The sequence below is a fragment of the Heterocephalus glaber genome, unplaced genomic scaffold (genome assembly GCF_053883595.1).
Source record: "Heterocephalus glaber isolate CG9 unplaced genomic scaffold, H.glaber_assembly_v1.0 deba00001687, whole genome shotgun sequence".
Taxonomy (NCBI): Eukaryota; Metazoa; Chordata; class Mammalia; order Rodentia; family Bathyergidae; genus Heterocephalus; species Heterocephalus glaber.
The window spans coordinates 22,227,979-22,240,795 of NW_028258412.1; the positions used below are offsets into that span (position 1 = coordinate 22,227,979).

Here is a 12,817-nt window from a genome sequence, read left to right on the forward strand (position 1 = left end):
TCTTGGTAAATCACTAAATTTCCAGGCTGAGCTTGAACTTGCAATCCTCCTGCCTCAGTCTTCCCAAATGCTGAGAATACAGGCACGCACCACTATGCCTACCTCAACTTGATGTACTTATATTTTTTGCTAAATAGGAAACAAAATGTTTTGAGATAAGAAAGGCTACTAATTTCTTCTGTATTTTTTAAAAAGCCAGGTGTGGTGGTGCATCCCTGTAATCCCAGCACTTGGGAGGTTGAGGAGGATCACCCTGAGTTGGAGGCCAGCCTGGGCTACACAGTGAGACCTTGTCTACCACCCTACCACCCAGCATGGCCAGAGTTTCCAACAGTCTTAGTTGGTAGGGTAGCTGTTTCTTGAAGTCACTAACAGGCCCAGGACCCTTCCTGTGTTGACCCACAATCCTCTAGCACATTTAGCCTTTGTAGGATCCAATGGCATCACCTCATACTCAGATCTCTGAATGCTCTCCCCAGGTCTTAGATTCCACTACACCACCCAATGCAGAGAAGCCTCCTGAGCCTATTTTTCCATTTTTAGAAAATCCTCAATGATTCAGTCAGCATTCACAAGCACCCAAACATCAAGCTCAGGAAGCACTTCATCCTACCAAGCTGTCACTCAGAACACAGCTGCTTAGTATCAAGGCTGCAGTAGAAAGTGCTGCTTGGGGACCTGGGGAGTAGCTTAGTGGCAGAGGGCACGTTTAGCACACATGAAGTGCCAGGTGCAATGCCCAGCACCAAAAGAAGAAGGAAAAGAATTTAATATTTAGATCTCTAGGATTTGCTCAATTAAAAGAAAAGCCATTGTGACAAACTGAGAATAACAAATTTACTACTATTGGGAAAAATAATAATAACCATTTATTAAAGTAGATACAGAACACTTGTTTGCTTAGATTTTAATACTGCTTTACATGTTTTCTGCCTGTGAAACAATCCTATGTTATCAACCAAAAATTTCAACTGATAACAGATTTATTTATTCACTTGTCAAACATGTAGTTGAAAATCTTGAGGGGGGAATACATCAGAGGTATATATACAGTTATAGAAATTCTTATTATACACGTGGATGGAAGATATATTTCATTTCTTTTTACATATCTAGAAGACATTCAAATGAAGATAAATAGATTCTGTTGATAAAACTGTTCTTGGTGCTTGAGGTCCTTTATTTTTTTGTGATAAGAAAATCCATATTATTAATGTTGACTTTCTCATCATACATTCATCTAAAAACAGTAAAAAAATGGTAGAGGAAGATTGTAGATTGGTTTATTTAGGTGTTTCATAGTGGCTTAATTCACTGCTGGGGATATGTGCTAGAGAAGGAAAAAAATTGGAGAAAATCTTTCCAGTTATTTAGATCTGGTTAAAAAAGAAAAAAAAGGAAAAAAGAAACAAAAAAATAGTTGTAGAACCACATGATGCTATTTCTTGCCTAGTCTGTTCTGTCCTGGTCATCATTTTAGGCATTTTCTTTTTCATAGTAAAAATCTGAAAAGAAAGACACGTTGTGTTTTTTCCCCAAAATATAGATTTTTTAAAAATATATACATATAATATATAGAAGCTGAAATTATGTAAAACCAATAAAGAAAACACCATAGTTGAGTAGGTGGATGCAGCATATAGACTGTAAAATGTCCCCAGAGCAATATGGGGGCTTCCTCTCCTCCTACCTGTTTCATGATTTATAATCACACCGAAGTATTATCAAGCCTGAAAAAAGGCACTACTATAACAGGTAGTGCAAAAAGCTCAATATCCCTTTAAGAATAAAATACTCTGAGTAAATGAAAATACAAAATGGTACATTTTTTGCAACTCATTCCAGTGTCAAAGCTTAACCAAAAAACTCTAAATATACAGATGCAGCCTGGAAATATTTTAGTGCAAATATGAAAAGTAACGGCATAATTTAAAGTTTCTTAAATAAGGTATTGCAGGCTAGGGCTTGTTCTACGAAGTTTCCTTAGGGACAATAAATGTAATGGCATCTGGTGCAATGTCTTAAAACTTAAAAATGAAGAAAACAAAATTAGAGTGAAAGCTCACCTAATTAAATATTTATTTATTCTAACTTATAAGGGGAGATTAAAGGGCAATTTGTTGAAAACCAAAATATTTTCTTAGATTTGCTGATGGAGTCAAAAATAATCTGAGTTCTCCTGAAGCCGCACACAAAATGCTGGTGTCAAGTGCGTCAGTGTCGGTGCCTGTGAAGCCCCACCCTGGGCGCTGCATCAGAAGGTCTCGTCGTCATTGCAGTTGGTAGCCCAGTGCCCAAACATCTCACAGATTTCACAGTACGGCCGCTCCTCACTCCGGCTGCCGTGGTGTGTGGAATGGGGCGGGTCCTCGGAGATCTGCGCCTGGGTGGGACAGTCCTCTGTGTCATGGAGGTCGAAGCAGTCACAGATGTCACAGAAGAGGCGGGGTTTCTTCTTGGACTGCTTCTCCTGGTCATCACTACAAATGTTAATGTGTAAAACCACAAACTTTATCAGAAGAAATTCAACAGATGACAGCACTCATAAAGAATTCTAAAACTAAACAAGAATTAATTCTGGCCAAGTCCATGCACCTTCGTGATAAATAGTATTTAAAATTTTCAGATCACACCATTTGTAGACTTATGGAAATCTATTTATGGCAAAGTAACTACAAAGCAACCGTTTCTTTTTTTTGACAACTTACTGGAGAACCTAACTTTAAAACCCCTGATGGCAGTACAGGTACAATCAGTACGGCCCAATACGAAATACCTGTCATAATTGTTCAGGTCGTCCCCATTGCCATTGAGGGCTGCTTCCGACATCATTTCCACCTTCATCTTGAGGTCCTGATTCTTCCTCTGAAGGTCCACTATTACTGAATTTAGGAAATCAATCTGGTTTGTAAAAAAAAAAAAAAAAAAAAGAATCAGTGAGGTGCCTAAGAAATCTAGGACATATACATGCTGGTTATCACGAAGTCAGAAGTCTGCCCTCACTCTGTGGCTATGAAGGGGCTCTGCTGAAACCCTACTTCAATCCCCAGGACAGGAGCACCGACCTTGTCTGACCCAGCTGAACCCAGGCTGGCTGTGTGATTTGGGTGATGGGATTAAGGAGGTTGCTTTGTCCTCTTTCAACCTCTCAATAGTCTTCAAATGTTTCTTGCTAAGCAACTATTTTATACTGAAAAACACTGTCTTTGGGGGCGGGGATTTAGCTCAGTGGTTCCACCACCTGCCTTGCAAGCGCAAGGTCCCGAGTTTGATCCCCGCTACCAAAAAAATAAAAAACAGTCTTTGGTTTTTGTTTTGTGTATTTTTTTTTTTTTGTACCAGGGATCGAACTCAGGTCCTTCCGGTTGTGCAACAGGCAGCAAAACCACTGAGCTAAATCCCTGGCCCATTGTTTATTTTTGAGACAGTCTTGCTATGTAGTTCAGGCTGTCCTTGAACCCACTATATAGCTGAGGCTATTCTTGAACTCATGGCAATCCTCCTGCTTCAGCCTCCTGAGTGCTGGGATTACAGGTGTGCAGCACCATGTCCAGATCAAAGAACATTTTAAGCACATTTCAATGAATGTTTCCAGCTGTTAAGTGGGTAAATTTCACTTGTCATTGAGGCAAAGGAAATTATACTTAAATAGCTAAATCAGAGGGTTGGTAAGAGTGCTAATGATTCATGGAAAAGTATAAGGAACATTTCTTTCAACAAAAAAAGCTATTTTTGTGGTCCAAAAATAATAATCTCAGATTTTTAGATGCATGGGCATAAGTTTTACCTTTCCTTCTATCACCTAAAAACATACACACAATTTTACATAATGGATAAAAAGTTCCTTCATTAAATTCTGGAATCAGTTCAGGACTTTGACGCCCTGTTCTATAGACTTCCCTTTAGTGACTGAACAGGAAGTCTGCCTAGAGGGGAGATGAAGAGGCTCGAAAGGGAAGGCAAGGTTCCCTCTGCTGAGGAGGGCGGGACATGGGCACATGGTGACACCGAGTGTTCAGGTGGCACACATAGGAGTGGCACCTGCAGCCAGCATCCTGGGGCAGAGAGGACACTTTTGTCCTGAACACTTCCTTTAAACCAAAGGGACTTTGTAGACAAAAAGATGCTTCCCCCTTCTACAAACAATGAAAAGGTTTCATTTCTCTAAATTGAAAGATCCCAGTTTCTAAAATTAAACACACACACACACACTCTCACTCTCTCTCTCTCTCTCTCTCTCTCTCTCTCTCTCTCTCTCTCTCTCTCTCCCTCTCTCTCTCTCCATTTAAAAAGTATTTGGTCCTTTTCTCCTGCCAAGGTAAGTTCTGAGGAAAAGGTAGCCGTCACCAGTCTTTCTTGGCATTAAGTCACATCAGTGAGTCCACCTTTGAAGGCAGACGCACTGTGTCTATTTTCGCTTCTCGAACTGCATTTTCTAAGTCATTCCCCGATTAGGAGCTTCATTTCAGGAAGAAGAAAAAGCCACAAAAATGCATGTAAGTAAAGCAGAAACAGAAACACACACACACACACACACACACACACACACACACACACACACTAATTAGGAAATGTAAAACAAACCATTTGCTGATGGGAAGAAAAGTGTTGTCAGCAGCAGCAGAAACAAATGGAAGCAGAAAGGAAAGGGGAGGAGAGAGAAAACAGTGTTAATCACGTACTGACTTGTGAGAGACACACACTAAGCAGACAGTGCTAATCTGAGTAAATTAGCCTGATTTTATTCAAGATAATTCCTTACAGCACTGTCCTATCAACAGAAAGGAAGCTGGTGTAGTAGCATATGCCTTTTATCCCAGAGTGCTGAGGCAGGAGGATCACAAGTTTAAGGCTACAGTGGACACTTTAGCAAGACTTTCTCAAAATTAAAAATAAAAAATGAGGGCCAGGGATTTAGCTCAGTGGTTTTGCTGGCTGCTGCACAAGCGCAAGGACCCGAGTTCGATCCCCGAGACCAATAAATAAATAAATAAATAAATAAATAAATAAAAATAAAAAATGGGCTGGGAATGTAGGTCAGTGTGAAGGCCCTGCGTTCAATCCTCGGTACCATAAGGGCAAAAAAGGGAAGTGAATAAAAACTATATCCATGTGTTGGTGCAATATGGTTCATGTGGTAAGTTACTGATATTTTTTAAAAAGCGGGATGTGTGACTGTATTAACATTGGCTTATATATACATTTATTTCCTTGAGACAGGATCTCCCTGTCACCCAAGCTGGCTGAACTCCTGGACTTCAGTGATCCTCCTGCTTCAGCATCCAGAGTTCTGGGACCAGCAGTGCTCTCCATGGTGCCCACCTAGATACACTTTTTGTTTAAATCTCTGCAAAGGTAAAATACTAGTCAGTAATTACCTGCTTAAGGGCTTAGGAACTAAACAGAAGAGAAGATTCAGAGAAAGACTTTTTTTTTTTAATAATGTTTATATTTGAAGCATAGGAATATATTACCTATTCAAAAGATTCAATGATTTTGAAAAACAGAAAGACGGCAATGAAGAAAAAAATATTACCTGACTCTCCTGGGCTCTCTCATCCTCTTCTGCTTGACTATCAGTATTACCTTATATTTAAAAAAGAAAACACAAGTGAGGAAGGTTACAAATTGGAGCCCTTTTTCCTCGCTGCAGGGAAAGGAAGCCATTTCCTGTCCCCAGGTAGAGGGCTACTGGACCTGTCCACCAGCCTGGCCACCAGAGAAGCAGCCCATCTCCCTCCACTGGGGTCCCTCTGTTCCCCACGCACTTGCAGAACCTGCAGTACTGCTGCTGTGGGCGCAGGCTGAGCTGTGCCCAGTGCCCAGTCCTCGGCTGACTGAATTGGGGGAGGGCTGTGGGGAGGGAAGCAGGTGGCGCTGGTTTACCTGAGGAGCTGCTGAGCTGCCTCTTGTTTTCTTTGAGCTGAAGCTCCAAGTTCTTTACCTTGAGCTCAAGCTTCACCTTGTCAGACTCGAGAGTCTGAACAACTGAATGCAAGGACTTGGCAGAGGCATTTTCTCCCCTGAGCACTGTGACCTGCAACACAGTTGCGGAGCTTAGGCTGGAAGGCTGGCCAAGAAGGGCAGAGGCCGACCCCGGGGGCACCTCACCTCATTCCTCAGCTTCTCCAGCTCGGCGTCCTTCTCAGTGAGCAGGGCACTAGTGACCCGGATAGACTTCTGCAAGGAGGCTTTCTCCTCATCTGTCTCCTTTATGTACTCGGATTCTCTAGAAGATCAAAGAGTTAACAAAGCTCCAGAAATCAACCAGGACAGTGGTCAGCCCACAACAGTTCTAGAACAAACTTGTGGATAACTTTAGTTATTGTAAAAAAAAAAAAAAAAAAAGTGTAACAGGGAAGTTTCATATGCAATTAAGGCTATTATGCTTGGAAAATTTTACTTAAATTTTACTTACTGTGAGGGGAGAAAAAGTTTACCTATGCACAGACATGCCAGAATCTGCATATCATTGTATCCATTTGAACTTAAAAAGACAGGTTAATAAATTTGACTGTTGCATCCCTCCTCCCCGATTATACCAAAATAGAACCCCAGGTTGAACTTTGTTACTTCTGAAATAAATTATTACCAAGCATTGACAATTAAAATACATACATGCAAAGCAGTTATACAGATGTCATGCAGGGCAGTTTATGCTGGAAATATCAGTTGGTTCTCACTAATTTCAGTAACTTTTTAGCAAGTTTTTGGATCATGTGGGCCAAAACTATTGTTCCAACGGAAGGATTACTACATCTCAACCACTGAAGCACATGTGAAGTTGCTCATAGAAAATAAATTGCATAAAGGTTAGAGCAGGAAATGCTAAGATGGAAGGTGGGGTTCTGGAGGACAAAGCATGAGTCTCCTCCCTGTTCACGGGCTCAGCAGAGGGCGGGGCAAGGCTTCAGTGAGAGGGAAGCATCTGCCTGGGGTCAGGCAGTGGGCAGACAGAGGAAGGATGAAGGGGAAACAGGAAGGGAGGACAAGACACAGAGTGTTCGGCCCAAAGGGCAGGTGGTATGCATTTTTAATGTGTGTATGTTTTAAATCTCTGTGGTCAAGAACAGCCTGAGTGAGACTGTGGCTGCCATGGAGTGGGGAAGACTGAGGACACTAAGCGCATCCAAGCTTCCCAGTTCGGATCCTGGGAGAGAAAAAGGCTGGACACCGCCAAGTGTAGCCAGCAGCCCTGTACCTGGGGACTTTCTTGGTTTGACACATGTGCCACAGCTGTGTCAGATGTTCACAACAGGGGCAGCTGGGTGAGGGCATTGGGAACTGGCCATACTTCCTCTGCACCTTTTAGTTTAAAATAAAAACTTCTTTTAAATTCCATGCAGTGTGAAATGCAAGAGGAAAAAGACCTTGTATTATTAAATTACATGAGGGAAACCAAGCTGGAGAAAGTGTCCTAGGCTCGCCCTCGGGGTGCACGCCAACAGCAAGCCAAAATGCAACTGGTTCTGCTGGAAGAAGCTGGGTGAATGCAGAGCGTGTGATGGTTCAGTCTGTTTTTGACTCAACTGGAGGAGTAGGAAACGGAGGCCCAGGTTAGAAATGGCAGAATGTATGTCTGGTTAGTGAGACCCAAGGTATCCGGCACAGGAATTACAGAATTCTTGTGGTTATGGTAAATTGAAATTCTACACAAAGATGAAAATATGTGTTGTATTTATCTTGTTGTGTGGCTTACACTTACACTCCAGAATGATAAGTAGTAAGAAAAGAACCTGAGACTTTCAGGCATTCAGTTAAAAACATTGGCAAGTAGTGCACATCAGTGCAGCTGATTACTGAGTAACCCCTTCCTAGGAAGTGGGGTCTTCTTAGGTTAAAACAATGTGAATGGAGGGGACATGCAGGGACTGCTTGCCATGTGCTCCTTAAGTTTCTATTAGACTCATTTGGTAGTCTATTCTATCATAAAAATGATTTCCAGAGCCTCCCTCGTTACAAACCCAACTCAAATTTGAAAAATATAATTTTAAGCATCTCTGCTGATAAACCACCAGGATTGGGAATTGTCAAGGATAGATTTTTCCCTCTCTGGGGGCTCTAGTTAGCCATGATCCCACAGACTCTCAGAGTCGGGGAGGAATAAACACCACCCACGACAGCAGGGAAGAGGGACAGGTGCGCTTCCCTGGGCCACACCAAGAAGACTACTACACATGCAACCTCTCAGCCAGGCTGATTCCTAAGGAGAAGGCCCATGGAGCACCTCCTGTGTAAGTTCCCAAAGGAGACATGGTTAAGAAGGTAACGTGTAAATGACAGGACAAGTGGCCCCCATGGCTTGTCTTTGTGACAGAGCTTCATTGATGGCTTCTTGGGCCATTTCTAAGCCCTAATTCCACTGTGCAAACCAAGAGGGGCTGAGTTAAACCACTTATGCCAATGAGACTGACAGCTGGGTTGCAGACTGTGTTATGCTGAGGCCACGTTGGCTGGCATGGCTTGGTACTGCTAAAGATGCCAAAAGGGGGCCAGGGATTTAACTCAGTGGTTCTGCTGCCTGCCTCACAAGTGCAAGGTGCCAAGTTCGATCCCCGGTACAAAAAAAAAAAAAAAGTAAAATAAATAACAATGCCAAAAGGAGACGAGCACAACAACAGGACAGAGGGCTGCAGGGGCCAGGAGTCTATCCCCCGCCTGCAAGGGACACACCACTCAGATTCTCTTCTTACTACTTATATAAGAAATAAATTGCAGTAATGAAGCAAATACCTTAAAGTGTTACTGGGCAAGCTTTAAAAATGCAAGATAACAAGAACCAAATATTAGAAACATGAGGAGAAATCCAAATACAGTAAGGAAACTAAATTTGCACTGAAGTTCTTTGCTGTATATAGATATCGAAAAGAAAGAATGTGTGTGTGTGTGTATATATATATATATGTATACACTGCTGGGTATATTTTACAAAACAAAAGCAAGACACAGAGGGACAAAGGCAGCCAAAAAATATATACAACAATTTGGTTTACTGAAAATATATGAAATTTATTTATTATAACGTGGATAGACTTTCTTTAGTCTTACCATGAAAGACACACAGATATAGCAAAGGAAGCAAGAGTAGGAAAGGGAAAAGAGAGGGGTGAAATGAGCATTGGTAAGTAGCGCAAGCTCGGAGACAGTCAGACAGTTACAACCCACAGCAAGCGGAACGAGCTGAGGCAGCACGCACCGCTTCAGGGCTGCAGCCAGTGTCACCAAACCACTCTTCACTTCTGACAGATCTCGCATTTCCACTGTCAGGATGAATTCTGACTCCAGAAAGCACATGTCTAAGACTTGGCTTTGCTGTCCCCTCTCTGACGTTAAAAAGCCCAGGACAGTGCCCCTGTCTTGCATGGCTAGAGGGCCAGGGAGGGGCAGACCTCTCCGGTCCTGGCAGCCAGAGCAAGGCAGGGTTTGTCCGCTGGAGATCAGCTTTTGAAACGATTACATTTTTAAGCTTGGAGAAAAGCCTTTACTACATGTAACTCAATATAACAGACACCAAGACACCCACAGCAAATACAGAGGAGACTGCTACCTTCTGAACAATAAACAGTTTCATTCTAGTTGGGAGTAAGTCCTGCACAGTGATATCTTGGCCATTTGAGTGAAGTAATTATATGCTATCTTAACTTCTATGGCCAATGATCAATTCCAAATTAAACTGTTGACTAAGCTCTTGGATCTGGGAACAACTACTTTTCATGTACCCTTATGATTTAAGTACTTAAAAGTCTTTTAAAGCTAAGAGAATTATCAAGTTCTTTTTTTATATATCAAGTTCTTCTTAGTACTCTCTGATAAATTTATTTGAACATTATACACACAGATCCACATACAAATCCTTTGCTAAACTGACATTTGGAAAGCATTTAAAGTCTAAATTAAGCTGGGCTTGGTGGCGCAAACCTGTAATCCCAGCACTCAGAAAGTTGAGGCAGGAGGATCTGTGAGTTCCAAGCCAGCCTTGCCACATAGTGAGTTTAAGGCCAGTCTGAGTTATATAGCAAGACCCTGCCTCAAAAAAAAAAAAAAGGAAAAAAAAGACTAGATTATTAGCTAAAATAATTTACATTTGGGAATTGAAAACAACTTCCCAAGAAGGTTAACAAAAAAGTTCTACATGAGTAACCAGATTTTTTAATGTTTCACTCCCAGAACAAAAAGGTCATCATTATGTATATTTACTCATCAAAATTAGCAGTAATTTTCAAGATACCCTTTCTAAAAATCCATGATGTAAAATGGGAATAAATAGTGAAGTAAGAAGAGAGAATTTCACCAAATTTTAGCACCCAAATTTATTCCACCTCTTTAAGCCACAGGCCTCATCATATTTTAAAGGGCCTGTAATTTAAAGTAACATGATAAGTAAGGACTAATGAAGCACAGCATCGTTTTTTAAACTAAATAAGAAATAAATAAAAAGGTTAACCATTCAGGGAGAAGAGAACCTGTACAAACCCCAAGGCTCTGAGTAGGAAACCTGCATCTAGTCATTTGTCAGCCCCCAGTCCTGGGGCAAGCTGCCTAACTTTGGGGGCTTTACTGTCAACATTTTAAAATGCAAGTCCCAATCTATCTTTCCCTGGGCTATTTGGAGACTAGGTGAATTTTTGAATTACAAAGTCTTACATAAAGGCAGGAGACTATGTTAGTCCTTCACCAGCCCACTTTTACATGCTTCCTGGCCAGAAAGCCACAAGAGCAAGCCTTATTTTCACATGTCCTTGACAGCTGCTTACTTGAGGTTCTTCTGAAGAAACAAGCTTATTTCTGCAAAGTTAAACCCTGAGACCACATAAGACAGCAGCACTGCACACAGGCAAGGGGGAGGCCCGGCTGAGAGGCTGCCGCTCCTCACTGTCCCTGGGGATGCCTGCTGTGGTGGAGTATAAGCGCCTCCTTAGTGAAATCTGTAGGAATGCATCTAAATGTTTCTTAATTAAAAACAACAACAACAACGGTACTCCTGGACCAAGGGCTAATCTCCTTTATTTTGTGTGCTGTTTTCCTGGTGCTAGGGTGGAGGCAGGCTATGCCCCAATCCAGGCAGGCCTTCTACCACTGAGCTCCCTCCCAGCCCTGTCCAACACCCTCTGGAATGGAGCATGTGCATCCAACTTCTCTGTGAGCTAAAGAAACCCTCAGTGTCTAAAGGTGAGACACACAAGGCAAGGGGAAAGTCGGGATGGGGAAAGGCCCTCTGCTCTGAGAAGAAGGAATAATATACATACTTCCTAGGAGCATGGAGGAATTCTTGATAAGGCCATCTTGCTTTTTAGTTTTTAAAAAAATAAGCAAATGGGCGGGGGATTTGGCTCAGTGGTTTCACTGCCTGCTGCGCAAGCACAAGGACCCGAGTTCGATCCCCAGTACCAAAAAAAAAAAAAAAAAAAAACAACAAAAATTGCCTATTTGTAATAGTTGTGATCCACATCTATTTAGTATTCTGCAGTAACCCAACTGGGTAAGCAGCAGTTCTCAGAGACTGTACACACTATACCTGCCTGACAAGGAGGAGAAGCACACAATCACCCTACAGCAGCAAGGGTGAATCTTTTAGAGCTTTCAATGATACAAACAAACCACTGTGGCACATGTGCCATAGATTCACCACCACTGCCCTAGACAAAACTGCATGGTTGGGGTATTTTTGGTACTGGGGATCGAACTCAGGACCTTGCCCATGCGAGGCAGGCACGGTGCCACTAAGCTAAATCCCTGACCCCTTGTTTTGTCTTTTTGAGACAAGGTCTTGCTATGTAGTTCAGGAAGGCTTTGAATTCACTATGTAGTCCAGGCTGGCCTCGAACTCACAGTGATCCTCCTGCCTCAACCACCCATGTGCTGGGATTACAGGCATGCACCACTGCACCCAGCAAAAGTACATGTTTTAAAAGAGCAGCCAAAGACCATCAGAATGTATAAGCATCAGGCTTCTGAATAATTTCTGTGGGCCACATTCATCCTTATTCAAAAGCACTGAGAAAATTATACTACATTTCTATTTGAATGTCATGGAAGTATAATAAATAACAGCTATTTTTTTTTTTTTTAGAAAATAGAAACACTTAAAATAATGTTACCAATTATTACTGAAAATGTATTATTATTTGTGGTACTGGGGATTGAGCCCAGGGCCTCTGTGCTGAGCTACACCCCAGCCCTTTTTTTTCACTTTGTATTTGGAGACAGGGTCTCACTAAATTGCCAAGGCTGGGCTCGAACTTGGAATTCTCCTGCCTCAGGTTACCAGAGTGCTGGGATTATAGGCGTGTACCACCATATCCACCAAAAATGAGAATTCTTTTTTGTTTTTTGTTTTTTGGTACCAGGGATCAAACTCGGGTCCTTGTGCTTTCCAGGCAGGTGGCGGAACCACTGAGCTAAATCCCCGGCCCCAAAATTAGAATTCTTATATAACTGAAATCAGTATTTACAGGCAGAGTGATTATTATATGTAAAGGTATAATATTTTTAGTTACTGAAACTAGGAGGAGTATGAAACAATCTGATTTTAGAAATTCTTCTAATGAAATCGATCATGGCTTAAAATTTCAACTATTTGAAACTTCTGCAAATAGAATTTCATAATATGTCAGTTTTGAGTACCAAACTATCACAATGCCATCTTCTGAACATTAAGTCTTGTTTTTCACAAGTTACCACACGTATCACGTTCTGAAATTTTCCTTATTTAAACACACATGCACGCACACACAAATAAACACAGAAAGAAAGCCTACCTCTTTTTCATTTCTAACAACTGATTATTGAGTACAGATCTTTCTTCTTCCAGCTGGAA

The 12,817-nt window shown here is 41.7% G+C and overlaps 1 protein-coding gene across 1 annotated transcript in view; it reads right to left on the reverse strand.

Moving 5' to 3' along the window:
* Positions 1-846: 846 nt before the first annotated feature.
* Positions 847-12,817, reverse strand: part of Clip1 (CAP-Gly domain containing linker protein 1) — a 97,367-nt gene continuing 85,396 nt past the window's right edge. Inside the window, 6 exon segments of the mRNA XM_087198087.1 lie at positions 847-2,480; positions 2,777-2,901; positions 5,537-5,586; positions 5,887-6,037; positions 6,112-6,229; positions 12,759-12,811. Of these exon segments, the coding sequence (XP_087054213.1) occupies positions 2,255-2,480; positions 2,777-2,901; positions 5,537-5,586; positions 5,887-6,037; positions 6,112-6,229; positions 12,759-12,811 (723 nt within the window). The 3' untranslated portion in view covers positions 847-2,254.